General features: G+C 39.4%; 2 protein-coding genes and 1 long non-coding RNA gene across 7 annotated transcripts in view; 1 reads left to right on the forward strand and 2 right to left on the reverse strand.

Moving 5' to 3' along the window:
* LOC140579293 (uncharacterized) overlaps positions 1–4,569 on the forward strand; it is a 7,459-nt gene extending 2,890 nt beyond the window's left edge. Inside the window, exon 2 of the long non-coding RNA XR_011983377.1 lies at positions 3,545–4,569. This is a non-coding gene — a long non-coding RNA (uncharacterized lncRNA). The remainder of the gene's footprint in view (positions 1–3,544) is intronic.
* The window catches only part of LOC111844051 (von Willebrand factor A domain-containing protein 5A-like), an 11,233-nt gene extending 496 nt beyond the window's left edge, over positions 1–10,737 (reverse strand). The window contains exons 1-13 of one of the 5 annotated variants that reach the window (XM_072701727.1): positions 10,634–10,737; positions 10,336–10,538; positions 9,512–9,532; positions 9,339–9,368; positions 7,053–7,073; positions 6,693–6,707; positions 6,464–6,478; positions 6,333–6,347; positions 4,501–4,515; positions 4,034–4,048; positions 3,791–3,811; positions 3,101–3,246; positions 2,843–2,969 (exon numbers count right to left, since the gene is read on the reverse strand). In XM_072701727.1, the coding sequence (XP_072557828.1) occupies positions 2,843–2,969; positions 3,101–3,246; positions 3,791–3,811; positions 4,034–4,048; positions 4,501–4,515; positions 6,333–6,347; positions 6,464–6,478; positions 6,693–6,707; positions 7,053–7,073; positions 9,339–9,368; positions 9,512–9,532; positions 10,336–10,538; positions 10,634–10,656 (667 nt within the window). In that variant the 5' untranslated portion in view covers positions 10,657–10,737. The remainder of the gene's footprint in view (positions 1–2,842; positions 2,970–3,100; positions 3,247–3,790; positions 3,812–4,033; positions 4,049–4,500; positions 4,516–6,332; positions 6,348–6,463; positions 6,479–6,692; positions 6,708–7,052; positions 7,074–9,338; positions 9,369–9,511; positions 9,533–10,335; positions 10,539–10,633) is intronic. The other 4 variants (XM_072701728.1, XM_072701730.1, XM_072701729.1 and 1 more) reach the window with 4 other exon arrangements.
* Positions 10,738–10,979: 242 nt separating this feature from the next.
* Positions 10,980–18,237, reverse strand: LOC140579207 (von Willebrand factor A domain-containing protein 5A-like). The gene is made up of 12 exons (XM_072701608.1): positions 18,130–18,237; positions 15,011–15,077; positions 14,457–14,659; positions 14,088–14,310; positions 13,746–13,912; positions 13,471–13,585; positions 13,172–13,347; positions 12,942–13,030; positions 12,690–12,834; positions 12,273–12,352; positions 11,722–11,836; positions 10,980–11,225 (listed from the first exon to the last, which is right to left on the reverse strand). Exons 2-12 carry the CDS (start codon positions 15,051–15,053, stop codon positions 10,980–10,982), a joined length of 1,602 nt encoding a protein of 533 aa, XP_072557709.1. The 5' UTR covers positions 15,054–15,077; positions 18,130–18,237.
* Between the last annotated feature and the right edge of the window lie 1,607 nt (positions 18,238–19,844).

The following is a 19,844-nucleotide window of genomic DNA, read 5'->3' on the forward strand; positions in this document are numbered from 1 at the left end:
CACGAACTTAATTAGTTCCAGAAGGCTGGTCGAGTTGTGATTTGATGGAGGTCCAAGTCAAATTTCACCATAAGAAATATTGTACAGTAAATGAATTTAACCCATTCCAGACCCCCAAATGATTACCTATTTAAACTTATCTACCTACCCAACTAATGACGAAAAGCATTAACAATCAATATAAAACTAATACACAAATGAAAAGCACACATAAACAAACAAATGACAATCCCACGCTCCGACGAAGTGAGAGCAGACACACATAAGTCTCAAGTCTCACTATAATTTCCTTCTTAAGTTCTAGTTACTCTCACTACTTTCCTCTTTGGTTTGGTGGTATCGCTGCTCACTTTCTGGGGGGGCATGATTACTTTATCACTAAATGTACTGTAGATAAAGCACAAAAAAATCACACCGAACACAGAAACACAGCTTTTGCACGTCGATCTCGGTCATAAGAACATAAGAACTATACAAACGAGAGGAGGTCATTCGGCCCATCGAGCTCGCTTGGGGAGAACTTAACTAATAGCTCAGAGTTGTTAAAATCTTATCTAGCTCTGATTTAAAGGAACCCAAGGATTCAGCTTGCACTACGTTATCAGGAAGACTATTCCATACTCTGACTACACGCTGTGTAAAGAAGTGCTTCCTTAAATCCAGTTTGAAATGTTCTCCCGCTAATTTCCACCTACTGTATGGCCACGAGTTCTTGTATTTGAACTAATGCTGAAGTAACTATTCGGTTGAACAGCATCCAAACCTGTTAGAATCTTATAGACCTGGATCATGTCCCCCCTCAGTCTCCTTTGCTTGAGGCTGAACAGATTTAGCTCAAATAACCTTTCCTCGTATGACATTCCTCTAAGACCAGGAATCATTCTTGTGGCCCTACGCTGCACCTTTTCTAAGGCCGCTATGTCCTTTTTAAGATATGGTGACCAAACCTGTACACGATATTCTAGGTGAGGTCTCACCAAGGAATTGTATAATCTTAGCATTACCTCCCTTGACTTAAACTCCACACACCTGGAGATATACCCCAACATCCTATTGGCCTTTTTTATTGCTTCCCCGCACTGGCGAGAATGAGACATGGAAGCATCAACATACACACCAAGGTATTTCTCATAATCAGCTACCTTTATTTCAGTAGGTCCCATAAAATACCTGTACTTTATATTTCTGCTCCCTACATGGAGTACCTTACATTTGTCTATGTTAAATTTCATCTGCCAGGTGTCAGCACAGTCACTAATTAAATTAAGATCCCGCTGTAGCTGCTGAGCCGCTAGTTCAGTATCTGCTACACCACCCACCTTGGTGTCATCTGCAAATTTCACCAGTTTACTGTATATATTGGTGTCTATATAATTTATGTAAATTAGGAACAAAAGTGGTTGAACCCTGCGGTACCCCACTATGAACGCAGGCCCACTGTGACATTGAGCCTCTTATAACTACTCGCTGCTTCCTATCTGTTAACCAGTTATCAATCCAGGTCACTACAGTTCCTAAAATACCTGTCGCTTTGAGTTTAAGTGAGAGCCTCTTGTGGGGAACAACATCAAAAGCCTTTTGGAAATCTAAGTAGATGACATCATAGGCCTTCTTATCATCAACTTCCTGAGTAGCTTCCTCAAAAAACTCCAACAGATTTGTTAAACAGGATCTACCTCTCCTAAATCCATGCTGGCTATTCCTCAAAATGTTATTTGAGTCCAGGTAATCTACCATTTTCTCTTTGATTATAGCCTCCATAACTTTACCAGTTATACAAGTTAGACTGATTGGCCTATAGTTTGACAAATTACTTCTATCCCCTTTTTTGAAAATGGGAGTTATGTTGGCATGCTTCCAATCAGAAGGTACCACACCTTCAGATAAGGATTTTTGAAACAGTAATGTTAAGGGTCGGCAAATAATATCCCTCATCTCTTTTAACACTATAGGTAAGATGCCATCAGGGTCCTGTGATTTATTTATTTTGAGCTTAGCTAGGCTTTGCAAAACATCAGCTTCAGTTATATATATATTAGTTATAGACGATCGAGAGGCACCGCGACACTAACAGCGATTCATAGGCATCAGCGTCCAAGTTGGTCCATCAGAGACCCGTCTCGATCTGTATAAGTTTTGTCTGTTTTGTTTTGTTCTGTTCCGTGTTTTCGGTTGAGTTTTGAGCGGTTAAATTATTCTCGACCTACACGTTCAAGGTCTGAATTGGTAGAGTTATTAGCAGGAACGGTCGAGTTAAGAGACATTCGAGTTCCAAGGTTCCACTGTATTTTTCAAAAATACCATACAAAGACAAAACGTGAAAGACTGTTTTAAACTGAAAAACAAAAAAATTATAAGATTTAAACATATTTGAGTATGCAGTGTTCTTTCGGTCTGTTTCCTTTTTGAATACCTACTGGAATTTAAATTGGTGGGAAATGTGTGTAAAGTAATATTCATATTTAGTAATATCCTTTGTTGAAGAAATGTTTGAAGGAAGGCAGGAGAATGATATAAAATTGTTATTCAGGAGAAAACTAATCAAACAAACACATATTGTGGAGCTGATTGATTTCTTTGATTTTCGAAAATTCAAAAGACTAAGCTGATGAGATTCAAAGAAACTCTCTTCTTGCTTGTCTGACATTTACTGTTAATCTGTTGAGATCTCGTGTTTCCACCGCACCTTTCATTGTGTAATACCTCTATGCAAACCCCCTGAAAACAGAACTTTTTAAATGTTGCGATGATCAAATACACATTATCATCTAAATGCTTATATGCATGCATGATGTTACCTATGATATACTGTGTATCAAACAAAGGGAGAGCTCTCTCCTACCTGACTGAGCCCTGATCCAGGCAACAGCTTTTGCAGCCACAAACTGCCACTCATCCTTGAAGTCCATCTTATGACCATGTAGCCACAGAACTGCCAACACTGTGGCCCAGACTGATAAAAACTCAGGCTGTGGAGTAAAAAACAGGATCAAGGTCCCTCACTGACCTGAGCTAAAGGCCTGAAAATACAACCAAACTGAAAAAAGCTTCACTGTCTTTAAGACCCTTAAAGTGTGGAACATCTCAGAGAGTCCATCACCTTTCCAGGTAAGGCTGTGGCCACTTCTTCTTCCTTTTTTCCAAAGATGGAGGCCAGCGATGGTTGGAGGTCCCAGGATCCATCTACTTTCTGTAGGCTGATCAATTCCAGCAAAGGATCCCCAACTTTCTGTCTCTCTGGAGGGTCTATTTTAAGTTGACAGTTGATTAAAGCCTTGCAAATATCATGGTCATCATTTTTCACAACACGTCCAATTTTCCCATATGGAAAGTGTGGAGTAAGCATGGGAAGTGTATGGAGGAAGGGTGAAATGTGGAAAGGGGAAAAAAAGCATGACAGAGAAAGGGTGTGTCTCTCCACGTGGAGACAACTGGTAGCACAAGAGGCATTTAAATGTAAATCAGACACATTCATTTGTTAAACACATAATGGCTTTAGCATTTGCATTATGCTGTGTGGTGACAGTCCACTGGGTTTCCACAGAGCACCAGCAGGGGGAGCCCCACTCAGGTCAATGGTAACCATGGTTTCCATTGGCCTCAAGAAATGCCAACAAGACATGGCTGGCAACAAAAGGAGAAGCCAAGGTGGAAGAAAAGGCCAAGCCAGTCGTGCAAAGCTGCAGGCATATAGACCTAGAGGACGTCATTGGTGGAGGATGTGGTCACAAGGAAAGGCTACAGCTGACCTGCAGAACCTCAAGTATGGAATGGAAGATGACAACCTTACCTGACAGATATTCCATTCCGCCTGCAAAAGGAAAAACAGAACAATATTATGGTAAACTACTATGAACAAACCTTTTCTGGTAAGGTCTCCGAAGTAGACCTTTTATTTTTAGCGGACATTGAAAAAGAGATCAACACCAATAACATGTATTGTTAAGGAAATGGAATTTCAACATGCTTCATTATTTTTTATACTTTTTCTGTCTTATTTTTAGGAGTCGTATATGTAAAATGTTAAACTTACATGATATGACATCATCTAAAAAAAAAAGAAAAAAACCAGCGTAAACAGACACAGTGTTATGCTGAACCGCTATGGACATGCACAGGATCCTGAACTGGGCCTCTTATTTTTCTACAACACTGAGACATGTTGTTAAATAAAATGAAATTTCATTATGCTTGTTTTTATTCTGTGTTATTTTATTTGTTTTTTTTCTTGTTCTGTCTACTTTTCAGTAGACATAGTTGGGTATGTTATTTACCTGAGAAACCATCTGCTTTTGTTGTAAAAGAAAAAAATAGAAAGTGTTATGGTAAAAATGTCATGAAGAAAACTTTTTTGAAAAATAACATTTCTGAACCGGACCTCTTATTTTGAGGGGACAAGAGATATACATCAGTGAGATTTTTAAATGGAATTTCAACATGTTTGATTTTTTTTCTGACTGTCATTTTTAGGAGACATTATAGGTAAAATGTTTAATTTACCTGATTGCAGTACTTCTGTAAAGGCAAAAAAACAAACAAGCAAATGGAATTAAATGAAATTTCAACCTGCTTGATTTTTTTTCTCACTCATTTTTAGGAGACATGTTGGGTAACATTTTAAAAATACTTTATCAATATTTCACTGCTGTTGTAAAGCAAAAAAATTAAATAACCAGAGTGCTATGAACAGAATAGAATAGAATAGAAGCTTTATTGTCATTGTGTAGTAAATACACAATGAAATTAGGAGTCCTGCTCCTGTTTAGTACAATTAAGAGAAAAAGAAATAAAAAAAAGAATTAAAACAATTACAGATAAAAACAGTCATACGATTAAATACTTGTAAGTATGTGCATATATAAAAACAGCCAGCCATAGGAGTCAGAGAGTAAATATAAATTGGTGGATAAGATAAATAAATAGAAATATTATTAATGCACAAGTTTTTGTGATCACTAATGAGTAATATTGCACACAGATTTATGGTGAAGTGCTATGAAGAAATCTTAGTTATAAAAGAAATGAGGTTAATGCGCTGGACCATTTTTTGTAGATGCTGTAAAAGAATCCTACATCAGTGAGATACGTTAGAAAATAAATCAGCAAACAGAGGGCAGCCGGGTCGGCACTGTAGCCTGCAGCCCCCATCCTGTGAACAGAGCCGTCTGCCATCTGAACTTATTCAGTGCTGCAATCAATAAGAACAATGTGAATAGCTCGTAAGTTGCGTTCTTTTTAAAACTTCCCTGAGGACAGACGTGTTGAAGTATCAGTGACATGTGCTGTGGGTAATATTACTTGCTGTTTTGTGGGCAAATAACTGGTATATTCTGGGTGAAAGAGCAAAGAGTCAAAAACACTTTGATTTGTAAACTCTGTTCTTATTGATTGTAGCTAATCCCTTATGTATACTGTAAATAAGAATGTTTTTTTGTTTGTTTTTTATTGTGCAAAAGGAAGGTGTCACTGTAGGCATGCAATTAAGCCTTTTTGAAAATGTAAGGCTTAAAGACTTCACCCGTCCCATATATTGCTCCATACTGACCACTCCCTAAAAGTCTTGTTATGGCGACATCCTGCGTACCAGCAAAGAGCTCCTCATCTGCCACCACCCAGACCCTCAGTGCCACTCCACACCATGCCCTTCAACCACATTCACCTGGACATGATGTGGTCACCAGCTACCATGTGAACACCCTTCTCCGGAGGGCCACCTTTAAGAACACGACTTACGAGCTATTCACATTGTTCAGCTATTTGGGCATCCCCAAAGACGTCCCCACCGACCACGGCACGGTGTTTGTCTCCCAGTTGGTGAAGGAAGTTTGCAGGCTCATTAAGGTGCACCACCTCTGCCTACCATCCTATACAGATGGCCTTGTTGAGCAAACCAGTCAGACGCTCAAGGTGATGCTCCAACGTGTCATGGATGAAGGTGGCTAATACTGGTGCTTCATGTTGCATCTATGGGGTTCACCCAGATTGATCTCCTCTCTGAGCAGCAGCACTGAGAACGGCTCAACGTGGGAAAAGTTGGCATGGGAACAAGAATCCTCACTACATCATGGTGACATATGTTTGGGTGATGAGAGGATTGAGAAGATAATGCCAACTGTTAGGGAATGCATGGAATGATCCCAGAAGGCCCAACAATGAGCCTATAACCAGTCTGCCCAACCCCAGGTGTTCTGCTCTCTTATTTTTAGGTGACACTGAAAATGAGATGTACATCAGTGAGATGGGGAGTTAAGAAAATTAAATGGAATTTCAACATGCTTGATTTTTTTCTGACTCATTTTTAGGAGACATGATGGGTAAAATGTTTAATTTACCTGACTCCAGTACTTCTATAAATGAAAAAAAAAACAAACAAACAAATGGAATTAAATGGAATTTCAACATGCTTGATTTTTTTTCTCACTGTCATTTTTAGGAGACATGTTGGGTAAAATGTTTAATTTACCTGAGCAATATTGAGCTGTTATTGTAAAGGAAAAAAACAACAAAGTGTTATGGTAAAAGTGACATGAAGAAATCTTTTCTTTTAAAATAACTTTTCAGAACTGGACACTGAAAAAGAGATGTACATCAGTGAGATGGGGAGTTAAGAAAATTAAATGGAATTTCAACATGCTTGATTTTTTTCTGACTGTCATTTTTAGGAGACATGATGGGTAAAATGTTTAATTTACCTGACTCCAGTACTCCTATAAATGAAAAAACAAACAAACAAACAAACAAACAAATGGAATTAAATGGAATTTCAACATGCTTGATTTTTTATCTCACTGTCATTTTTAGGAGACATGATGGGTAAAATGTTTAATTTACTTGAGCAATATTGAGCTGTTATTGTAAAGGAAAAAAACAACAAAGTGTTATGGTAAAAGTGACATGAAGAAATCTTTTCTTTTAAAATAACTTTTCAGAACTGGACACTGAAAAAGAGATCTACATCAGTGAGATGGGGTGTTAAAATGAAATTTCAGCATGCTTAATCTTTTATTCACTGTCATTTTTAGGAGACATTATGGGTAAAATGTTAAATTTACCTGAGTAACATGCCAATGTTGCTGTAAAGGAACAAACAAACAAACAAACAAATAGAATTAAATGAAATTTCAACCTGCTTGATTTTTTTTCTCACTGTCATTTTTAGGAGATGTTGGGTAAAACTTTAAATGTACTAATATTTCACTGCTGCTGTAAAGCAAAAAATTAAAATGACCAAAGTGCTATGAATGGAATAGAATAAAATAGAAGCTTTATTGTCATTGTGTACTAAATACACAATGAAATTAGGAGTGCTGCTCCTGTTTAGTGCAATAAAGAGAAAATTAAATACTTTTTTAAAACAATGATAAATGAACTAAAAAAAATATTAATTGCGATCTGGTTGGAAGAACAGATACAACAAAAAGATCAGAATTGCCTGACAAGAAATTTTTCAAGTATTTGGTTTAATATACTGGGCAGCACGCTATATATTTGCTTTCTTGGCGAAGTGATTTTGTTGTAATAAATATTGGGGTATTTATAAAGCAAAAAGGAGTTCATAAATTTATCACAACTCCATCTAGGAGTGCTTTAATACAGCAAGGATGAAAATGATTACGACTGTCTCGGAGAATGCATGCAGCGCTCATGCAAAAGCAGCAGAGGTAAACTTTAAGCTGTTTTTTTTAACATATATTAGATAATATATAAAAGGAATGACAATTAAAATTGCAAAGCTAGCTAAGGTTTCTTTCTATGACAAGAGTAAAAATGTTTTAGCAAAACTTAAACCCCCTGTGCTATAATGTCCATATATAAAATTGAAAGTGAGAAAAATCCTGATGTTAATCTAGCTTACTAGCAATGTGAGAATTGGATGTGCAGAACATGCAATGTGGGTATTAATTTTGCACATCGTCCAATTCTCAAATTCAGTACAAAATTCCCCACCTCATGTTGGAAAACCAACACTGTGAAGTACCGTACATTTGGTACTTTCTCAAAGTCCCTAAAGTACAAGACCTGCTGCGCTGGAAAAGCAGCCCTAGTCGTAGGAACGGAACTTGGTAGTTAAGTGAGCAGTGTTTGTGTTACACTCACTCATTTGGAACATTAAAAGTCATATGTCAGACTTAACTAATCCACACTAACGGTCAATACAGGCATACCTCAGAGCCCCAACCTCTACTGCCTTTTCACATACAACTCTGTACCCATCCATTGTTCAAACTCAATAGTAAAATATGCAGATGATAGTACTGTAATAGGTCAGTTCTCTGATAAGACAGATGTGTTGAAATATCAGTGCCATGTGCTGTGAGGAATATTATTTGCTGTTTTGTGGGCAAAGAACTGGTATACTCTAGGTGAAAGAGCAAAGAGTTGTAAATACTGTTATTATTTGTAGGTAATCCCTTATATATACACTGTAAATAAAAACATTCATTTTTTGTTGTTTTTTATTTTGCAAAAGGAACGTCACTGTGGTAGCGCAATTAAGCCTTTTGGAAAATGTAAGGCTTACAGATTGCATCTGTCCCATACATCGCCCTGCACTGACCACTCCAAAACTCCTTCGGCTTTAGTGTGTTTGTTACAGTTGATATGCTTATATAATTTTGATCATAGTGCAAAAGAGAAATAAACAGAATACAAATAAGCATATAGAAAATATACAGTCCATTATCATAAACGTTTATTAAAACCCACAAAGGAATACAAGTGGGGAAAGATTCTGTAAATCGTCACATAATTGGAATGTGAAATAAATGAATAAGTATACTTTCAGACCTAAAACAAGGACTCGGATAAAAACACAATTATTAACTTTCACATTTCCAGGTGATCCATCTAGCATTCCTAGAAATTGTACGAAGTGCTTAGTGTGGGATGAGTACAGATTAGATGGACGAACCAAATAACAAGGTTGCCCGGGGAATACAACGCTGTCATTTTCAATAGCATCAAATCTATTTTTGTATATAATTTCTGTTACCCATCCATCCATCCGTCCATCATTTCAATTGTCACTGGAGTGTAATACCAAATTTCGCTGTACAATGACATTATACCTTCAAAAGCAGCCCAATGTGGCGCACTGTAGATCTTAGAGAACTTGGTTGGTAAAGTGTTATAAACAAACCTTTTATTCTAAACCAACTTTCGAGTTGAACACCTCAAAAATCACTGCATTTCATGCAAGATGGGTCAGAATTAGGTGAATTATATATACGAAAACAATAAATAAATGTTAGATGCCGAGGACATGACGACTGTAGAAGTAACTAATTGTTAAAGGTTGCACCTGAAAAGAAAAGATTTTTAAATAAGCTTTGTCTCACCTGAGCAGGGAATTCCTATGGGTAGAAAACCTTTAAAAGAAAATAATGCAGAAATTACAAACAAAATGTTAAAATAGCTAACCTTGGTTATTGGTCTAGTATAATAGACCGTGATTTCATTCCTGTTTGTATCTTAGGTCTTTAGGACATGTTGGGTTAATTGATAAACTTACATGTGCGTAGGTATGCTGCATCTGAAAAAAAAACAAAGTGTCATGGAAAGATCTTATGATGCACCCACACCAAGCAAACCACCATGCAGCACACTGTATAAGGCAGCAGTACACCCAGGATGGGAGGCCAATCCATTGCAGGACACATAGACACACAATATATAGGTAACTAAGAAATAACCACAGGAAAAACATGCAAACTTCCTATACACAGACCCCCAGGCCTGGATGTGTCAGTCGTCATGCCACCTCTACCCCGAGAACTTGTTGGTGTAAATTTTTAACGAACTTGTCATTGCACATGATTCCAATTGCTAAAAGTCTCGTATTTTGTTTGGTTACTTATGGTTAAGGTTAGGGCTGGGTAGGGCTTAAGGTAGTCACACTGAGATTAGAGTTTTCCCCATAGAAATGAATAGAGTCCCCAGAAAGACATAATTACAAAATGTGCATTCTCCTGCTATTTTATAGAGTCAGATAAAAATGCGGTTTGAACATATGATATCAAATGAAATTGTACTGTGAAGTTATGCTGAAAATGTGGCTTTTCTTAATCAGATCAAAGTGTAACAATTACTTATTGTAAAGGTATTAACTTTTAATATATAGATATTTCTTTTTTTCTAAATGTATTTATCTGGATGAATGACTGGGTGGGCTCTCTCAGCTTGCACCCCCTGGGAGAAATTAGAATTAGAATGCCTTTGTTGTCATTGTTACAAGTCTTTTTCATAATAAAACATGTCTGTTCCAAACCTATTGCTGAGAGATGGAAATAAAGGGCACCTCTTCAGAGATTCATCCACCAGAATCATGTAACTTACGGATGTTTCTGCGCAGTAGGGGTCCTTTGATTGGCTGCTTATTCTCTGTGTTGACGGCAATGAAAGCCGTGTAGGAGGAGCTGACTCCTGATTGGATGCTCAGCTCCACTGCTCTCTCTTTCCCAGTCTTATCGCCCGCCTCTCCACGTTCCCCCTCCAAGGCCAAAATGGCTTTGCGGGCCCCCAGTCTGTGTATCAGCATGCTAAGGGGCCAACAGGCAAATGGACAGACATAATTAAACCAGCTGAAAATGACCAGCATCTCCTAATGATCTGAGTGTGTCTGTGTGCATCTTACCTGCTGTCCTCCTTCGGCTTCATGTTAAGGGTAAGTGTGTTTTCCACAGCCTTCTTATCCAGAGTGTAATGGAGACTCACGGAACCTGAAATATTAGCGGAACTCTGGGAAGGCAAAGTGGTGAAAGGAGGGAGGAAAGTGATATCAGGTGACAAGAAATTCTAATTTATATTTAAAAAATGATGTAAAATGCATGACATTTTCAAGAATAAGAAAAATATATCACAACTTGAATTTTAATTAAACTAAAAAATATTTCCAAAGTATCAAAGACTGAGTATTTATATGAAACCCTCTGTAAATAAACAAATATTAGACTCAGGGTCATTAGATGGATATGAAATCTTCAAAACTTCAATAAGCCAGGAAGTGAATTTGAGATTCCGGAATCAGGCTGCATGCCTGAAAGTAAGTTAACTGTAAGGTTCCAAACCTGTCCTGTGAACTGGAAGTATAGTATTGCCCTCTGATTCTGGAAGATCACATTGGGAAGAGGAGAAAGGGGGGTGACAGATATATCTGCTGGAATGTTCCATTTCACTGAAATGTCCTCTACAACAGGCTGCAGGGCAAACTGAAGAGACTGCATAACCTGAGGAGTAGGAAAAGACTCGTCTTAGTTACTGACAGGGCATAAGCATACTAGAGATTAGCACAGTATATAGACAATTAAAGATCAACAACCCTCACTCCTGGTCCAATGGGGACCTTTTCTCTAAATTATCCAACTAAAGCATGATGATCATTTACAACAGAAAAACAAAATATTAACTACAGAAATACTCATATGCATATTAGTCATGTGAGAGGCTGGTCAGATATCTACATGACTATATTTGTCAACATTTCAGATGTATGTATTTAGCATTATATGAATCAGACATCAAACACTAAAACCTTTACTGGGATTAGAGGAATCTTTACATGCTGGCTTTGATCTTTGGATCTACAGTCTTCATTGGCTGAAAGGGTTGGATGACAAACAAGCTTAGAGAAGTAGGAGTGAGTTTTATATGAGCTGAGGAGAGGAAGCTGCATGGATTAACTTGTGTTTCTCTAGTTCAGATGCAGGTGTGACTCCTCTTCACCTTTGGCTGCAATCTCTCTGCTCCAGTGATGAACTGTGGGTGTCCAGAGCCGCCCTCAGCCATGCCATTCACCAGGGCACTGCTGGCCCCCTCCCCGATGCCAAAGGTGAAGCACCTGGGTACAGTGAGGAAACACACACACACACACACACACACATTTCAGGTGACTTCTGAGTGGCCAAAACTTTACTACAAAGACTCCAACCTTCAAACACAAATACTAAAAGCCTGTAAAACCTACAAATTCATAAAATGATTCTTTTCAAATGCATGTCACAACAACCCCCATTTATCACTCTCTTATCTTCGTGGGGACATTTAATTTGTTTATTTTTATCTAAAGTAACGTACAACTGAGAAAACAGTGTCAGTCACACCCTGGAGCAGTGAGGGTGAAGGGCATCGCTCAAAGGTCCAACACTGACATCATTCTGCCCACTGCAGGATTCAAACAATGAACCTTTCAATCATAGGTACAGAATCCTTGTCCACAGAGCCACACACCATACATCTCCACAGCATCTGCAGACACACAGAAAGGTGATGCTCACCTGTGAGACAACGCATGTCTCTTCACCAGATCAATCACATCTTTGGTGTTTCCCACTTCTCCATCTGTGAAGACAAACAGCTGGCAGAGAGAGATGGAAGAAGAAACGGAAACTGTCATCACAGGGTAACTTCAGAGTAACCTAGAGTAATGAGTTTGAGACATATAATGTTCTATAGGAACGAGTATGTTTTTCAACAAGTGAATTTCACTGTCATTCATGACATAAACAACACAGTAAATTGATCATGCATCATATATTCCGCTCCAATATCATTAACTCTAATACTGCATGACCACAAATGTTCCACAGCAAATACTTGAACTCAAGTAACACTAGGCGTACTGTATATACTGGAATAAAGAATCAGTGTTGAACAGGACAAAGAAATGAACAGCAGGTGGCGGTATGAGGCACCTGGCGTGGACGTGAAGGCAGATAGGGCTTGCTGTAGACGTCCTGGAGGACCTGAAGGATTTCTGTTCCTCCCATATCAGCCTGCATTGACTGCACCTTCTGCACAGCAGTTTCCATGTTGGCCTGTGTGTACTCCACACTCTCACTAAGCCAGAAAGGAAGATTTAACCCAGTGATGCAAAAATATACTGGGCTAAACAGAAAGCTTTTTTTATACTAAACCACTAAATGACGTTATGAGTGATTACTGACGAGAAATAGGATTCAAAGGAGGAGCCAAAGCCATAGATGTTGAAGTAACAGCCAACAGGAAGACTCTTCAACAGCAGCAGTAAAGTGTCCTAAACAGGGAACAACGTAAGGAAACATCAGATCTAGCATGTATCAGTAGATGTTACTGTGCACCTTTAGCTCTCACTATGCATCAGTGGGTGTATCAGAGAAACTCAAGGTATTTGGTATGATGGTTTCAGTGACCTCACCCTAGCGCTGCTGATGCGAGTCTGTTCGTAGTTGCTTTGGTTCATTGGACAGTCCATGCTGCCTGAACGATCCACCACAAATATAAACTCCCCTTTGGAAGTCATTTGAGAAGATGGTATAGATGGAATCTCTGGGTAGAAGCTCAACATGGCTACAGTGTCGCCCATCAATGAGCCTATAAATCAAAAGGTAAGAAAACAGAAAAGATGGGAGAAGCTTTAACGTGTTTGAACCAACAATGAATAGAAGAACAAGTCTAATGCACTTCATATTTTCACGCCCGAAGGTGCAAATTCACCTGGTTGCGCACTTGGCTGCCCCGCCTCCAGTATAGCAGTGGGTTGGTGAGGCTGACCGTAATACAGCAGGAGCTCTACATCCCGGTCAAACTTGTGACCAGGGGACAGACTGACCTACAGAGACATAAATGTGGTTAAGTGCACGACAGCTGAAAGACTTTAACAGAATAAATATGCATGATGTATATTGTTCAATAAAGTAATTCGGGTATAAATTTCTGTCTGTTCTGAAAACAGGAAGCAAAGAGAACAAAGAGGATGCAGAAAGAGCTACTTTGGCCTCAGTGTTATCCTGGGAGAGGAACTCCAGTGGGGTGAGGGGGCAGTTGGACTGGACACTCTGGACGGTGCTGGGGGAGTATATGTGGACACCGAGGGCCAGGGTGTATGGGACACTTTCTCCCTGGGGACCAGATCCCGCTGCTGTCAGGCTCTTACTGCCTGCAAGAGTGAAGAGATGAGAAGTAATTAACAAATGGTATAAGTGAACATGAACACCTGACCATTTCATGACCATCTGAAAAGGTGCCTTGAACATTTTTAAAGCTTTTGAAACTTCCTGATACTTAAACAGTTATGATGGTTAATTAGCCAGTGTGGCTCAGCTCCTCTGTACCTGCTGGCGTGTACCGTGGGTTGAGGACGGCAGGCAGACAGAACCTCAGGGCGTCATCAGCCTGTACGGCCAGCTCAGTCACGTAGCTCAGCGTAACAGAGGCACTCTGTCCCGGAGGAAGACTCCCGACACTCAGGCGAAACACGTCAGAACTTTCATCGCTCTCCTCCAGGAGGAAGGCCTGCTGCCCTGAGCTGACGGCATCGTCATACTCCTCCTGAGCCTGACAGACGATGAGGAGACAGGGACAAACATAGAGATACTTACTATGTCTAACAAAGTCTCTGTCTATGGTGTCATTGTGAAGAACGACTAGTTGATGATTCTGGACAGCTCACCCTAAGACACACTATGAACAAAAAAACACACCTGCTCTTTCTCTTTGACTTGGGCCTTAATCTCAACATCCCCAATGCGGGCAACAAAACTGTAGATGGTGGCGTTACTCTCCATGGGGAAGATGAAGACGGCCTCCACTGGACTGGACTCCTGGTTCTCATACTGAAGGGTGGAGCTGACAGAAGCCACGTGACCCTGGACATCCACCTGCACCTCCACCGACTTCAGGGGCACTAAGATACAGACGAGTGATGAAGCGATAAGGACAGAACAGTAATAAAGGGCAATAAGGGAACCGGGAAGCTGCCATTAAAATACACAGGGCTGTTACGCTTCTACTGTTTATCAGAGGTATACATTTGCAATTTTTTTATCTTTAAGATTAATGCATCTTTGTAAACATTCCTAGTATCGTACTTGACTATGTTATTTTTACCTAATTTCACAGATTTTTCAGTATACAGGAGAAACACAAGTGGCTTATACAGGTATATACATATAACTATTTTTTCTTCCAATAACGTTTCAGATCATATTCTTTCACTTTGCTGATGAATGGATGGCTGCTCATGGCACATTTTTACCTGGTTCGTTAGTTACGGTTCTCAATCCACACACGCTTGCCATTTACTCAGATGAGGTGACGCCACACTAAAAAGAAACACAATTCCTGAATTAGCCTGGATTATATGTACACCTAGATTCTGTACTAGGATTCAGTCCTGAAACTCGAAGCCAATATGGCATGCTTCTTGTATGATCAGTACATACTGGTGTTCTGTCGGATCTGTCAGATCTACCTTGTCATAATTTCCTACAGCAGCATATATTTATAGTGACATCTATCAGTTTTTGCTGCGGCATCTAATATTCCTAGCAGGGGGAGCGACACATCGCTGCAACCTGGAGCCAAATGTTGAGTAGGAGGTGTAATGTGGGAGGAGTTTATGACTGTAATCATATGACCCTATCCCTCATTATAAACCCCTCCTACTCGACACTGCCCCTCCCATTCGAAATTTGGCTCTTTGGGTGTGCCACCCAAGTTAACTCTACAAGTGTAATGTGCTAATGATAGTCTGTAGCTTTTAAACCATAGGAAGAATACTGATACCAATATTTAACCTGTTTAGATATTATGGTCATAAACCACAGGCAGCATAATCTGATGCCCCAGATTCACCCATCAGAACATACTACCTGTTGAAAAAATACTTCTGAAGTACAGTACATCAAAATATAAAGAAATACTTGGTGCTCTACTGTATTCTCACTGAGCTACTTCAGACTAGTCTTCGAGAAGCATGGAATGGTAGCAAGAATTTATAGGTTTGTATTCACGAAAAACAAATATGCCGTGTGCATGCGCAGTAACTTTTAGTAGGACATTTCGATAGGTAGGAGGTCACTAGTTAACATTAAACTTACTGTGATGCCAACAGAGGCCTACTGTTAGCTAGCAGGTACCTTAACATGGTTAAAATGCTGAAATCTAAACTAATCTAAAGTGTGGCTGTATTTCACTTAAGAGGATTCTGACACCAGAATGCTGTTAGGTGAATTTGTTATGTGTTTTGTATTTATTTATATATTTAACCCTTGTGGATGTACAGGGGGGTAGTGCCAAGTTTTGGGGCCGGGACACAGACTGCGGGCCTCCTTGAAACCTCTACCACCCTCGTTTCCCCCTTGGCCCCCAAAGACCCCTCCCAAGAAAATAAGTTGAGCAAAAAAATATATAATGTATTTTATATTTAATAATTTGGTTAGTTGTTATGCATTGTTATGTATTACATGACAGTAGCTAAAAAAAGCCAGACTTTCCTGAAAAAGTCAGACTCAAACTAACGCCATCTCTAAACTTAGCCTCATGTCGTTCCACTATCGCAGTTAAGATGGAGCTGTATGAAGAATACAAAGATGTAATCGCAAAAAAAGGTAATACCGTGGCCATAAATAAAGCCAGGAAGTTGGCTTGGCAAAGAATTGCAGACAGACTAAATGCGTAAATTGTGTAAATGTTATAAATGCTGAATACAGTAACACAGTGGCACAGTGGTTTATGCTGTCGCCTTACACCGCAAAAGTTCCTGGTTCGATTCCCATAACCAACAGAGAACCTTCTGGGTTCATGTGTTATTCTTATTGTATAATGTTATTCTGTATTATTTGATCTCCGTAAAATATTTTCAAGCATATCCACGTGAAATGTTTTACACAAATAATCATATCTTGTTTTTGCTTTTTACTAATAAACTTTTAAAGTAGACTATGACTGTGAATATAAATATATCTTACTTTTCATATTATTCTGATTTTTTTTTCAATTCCAGTCATTGCATTTGGCATTGGCACTCTTCCTGACAATAAGCAGAAAGTATTGTATAAAACAAATGATACCTAAAATGGTTTGAATGATTTGTTCAGGCATTTTGGGAACCAAAAGACTTTTAACACATTTTGCAAACACACAACATATTATTGAGCCTCTTCCTGTACAGCTTGTTAAGCTTAGAGGGCGAATGTACCTCTCCTCCAAGCAGAATATCTCAAAACCCTTGATAATCTTACATTTGTGCTTGAGGGCTGCCTTCTTCAAATCAGATCACAGGTCCTCAATAGATGGCCATAGGAACACACTGATATTATACATATTTCCATACATATGATGCATATATGTGATATATATGATATTTGATTATATATAATATGACATATATGACATTTATATATCCTATAGTTGAAAAGCTGTAGTCATAATTACTCAACAAATCCATTTGTTTGTTTGCACTGAAGTTATTTTTGTTCTGTATTTGCTACAAATTTCTCAACTAGCAGTACACATTTTTTCTCCCACAGAATGGTATTTGAAGGCAGAGCAGGCATTTTCTCAAAACTGTGATTCATACACATTAACCAGTCACACGGTTTGTTATCATTTGAGCCATAGATCACCTGTGTTTTAATGAGGGCAGCCCCTAAAATCACTATGAACAAGGTTCAAGGGGATTTTGAAAGTACTGTATGTTGCCAGGACTCTCAAGTTTCATCAATGGTTTGGAGTAAGATTAGATGGGTTGGGGGCGGAGCGTGTGTCACACCGTCAATGCCGATGAGAGCCCTGTCTACCGCCGCCATCAGATCTTGTTCTTTCACCTCGTCCGTACTCCGTGTGCGCATCTATGTAATAACGAGCTTGCAGCGGGATCAAGTGTAATTTATTTTGGAATTTACATGATGCTATTTTCTGATTGGCTGGTAGGAGCTATTAATGCTGTATAGCATGCAGTTGTGAACTGAAAACTGCACTCCTTATTTCCTGCTCCTCGTCACACACCTCATTCTATGTACGGGATACCCTGGTGGGCGTTGTTCCCTACTTCGTTCGTAGTGTAAATTAGTGTAGTGCAGTGTAGTGTAATAATGTAAATTTTACTATAGACAACTGCAGTCATTGCATAGTTCATCTGATCGCCAGTATTACGCCCGTTTCTCTGCGCACCACTTTCCTCATATCCTGGATCATGCATGTTTTCGGAGACTAATAATGAGATAAAAATTTGTAAAAAAAAAAAAATACTACAGTCAAACTGAACGTTTAAGAGCTGTTCGAGTAAGAATCTGAAACAAAACTACTGATGTTTTACGATTATGGAAAACATTTTAAAAAAAAAACAATTCTTATGTAAATCCGTCTACTTACCAACTTCCAAAATATATTAAGTCCTCACTCCTACTTGCAGTTCGTAATAAACAACATCAATACGCCTCTCCCTTAAATGTCTATTTGCGCTTCCGCGTTTGGCCACGTGGTGCTGATACGGTAAACACTAGAGTTTCTGGGTCTTTCGGGAATCTCCTGGATTGTTTACAAGAAATAAGAATATAGGAATATGACTTAATTAGAAAGGCACTTGTTTATTGGTTTATGAAACTGATCTATTAGAACAGAGATTAATCAAGAGAATATTACAATGTTGTAACAGATCATCGTAAAACTACATTTGATGAAGATACGACCGTGATCATTTCGCGAACAGTGAACATGGGCTATGCTTGTTTGGTTTATTTCAAAATCGCGGACGTTTAGCTGAGCAGTATTAAAGATAATAAAGTTTGTAACTGTGTTAACTAGAATTCCGATGTGGCTTATTTCATGGGAGTAAATTAGAGGGGGTGGGTGGTAAATCCCGTCACAAGGAATTTTAAAATGGAGCACACTGGGAACACTAGGGTGACCAGATAATCCATGTCAGGGAGGACAATCTGAGCTAGGACAGGAATTGTAAATTACCATTTCAATTAAACGGACCTGGATTTCAACTGAGCACTGAGTTCTTGCTGTGTGCTGATTGGTCAGTCTCCTATAATCATGCATGTGTCACTAATGCTAATGTGAAACAGCTGGATGAGTCTTTCAGTCAAGGAAACAAACCAGTCAAAGCACAAGCAGAGCTGAACTATTTAGCCGAGCATAGGAGCCTTTCAATTTGAAAGTAGTTTGTAAAACCCGTAGTAGCTCAATGTGTCCTCCCTGACATGGATTATCTGGTCACCCTAGGGAACACTTACTGTAGTATTGCACTTTTGCTGCAAAGGTGACACCCCACATCACGTAGCTGTTCTGTGCCAGCACCACAGCGCGCCTGAGTACTTGTAGAGGTGTGAGCAAGACAATTTCACTTTGTCTTGGAAGTGAAATCGGCTGCCAGTGACACCATCCCCGCTACCCCCAGAAGTTGGCGTCCTGGGCGGCCACCTATGTCACCTATGAGATTGACCGGCTCATTGGCCAGTTCAGATGCTCTGATTCATCATTGACAAGGATGGGTAAAACTGGGACGTGATGCTGCCTCATCGCCTCCTGGGAAATCCCCCAGGCATCCATAGGATTCACCGCATTTAAACTCCTCTTTGGGTGATAGTGCTGGAACCAGCTCTGTGTGTCAAAGTGGGCCTGGGAGAAACAAGCCTTACTGTCTGTGAGATGAGGGAGAGGATTGAGTAGATCGTGCTAATTACCACAGGATACATCAAGTGGGTCCAGAAAGCCAAACAACGGGCCTGTATCCGGCCTGCCCAAGCCTGGGAGATTTATGCTGGGAATTGAGTCTTTGTTCTCCAAATTTCTTGCTGTAAGTTCCTGGCCTCCTGGCAGAGACTAAGCTTACAGTGCGGTGGAAAAGGTGGAAAAAGTGGGTCTTGGCTCCAACATCCCAGCTGCCATTCCACTAAACAGGTTTTACCGCAATCTGCCAAAAGACTGATTCTCCATTTTAAATGAGCAGTAGTCTCCGTTACTAAAATGCCCCACACACTCACTAAAATATCTTTCATTTGAGAAGCAGTGGTCCAAGATTAAATCCACTGATTTAAATGTTTGCACATATTCCTGCTCCATGCTTAGCGCTGTCGGTT

This window comes from Paramormyrops kingsleyae, chromosome 17 (assembly GCF_048594095.1).
Source record: "Paramormyrops kingsleyae isolate MSU_618 chromosome 17, PKINGS_0.4, whole genome shotgun sequence".
NCBI lineage: Eukaryota > Metazoa > Chordata > Actinopteri > Osteoglossiformes > Mormyridae > Paramormyrops > Paramormyrops kingsleyae.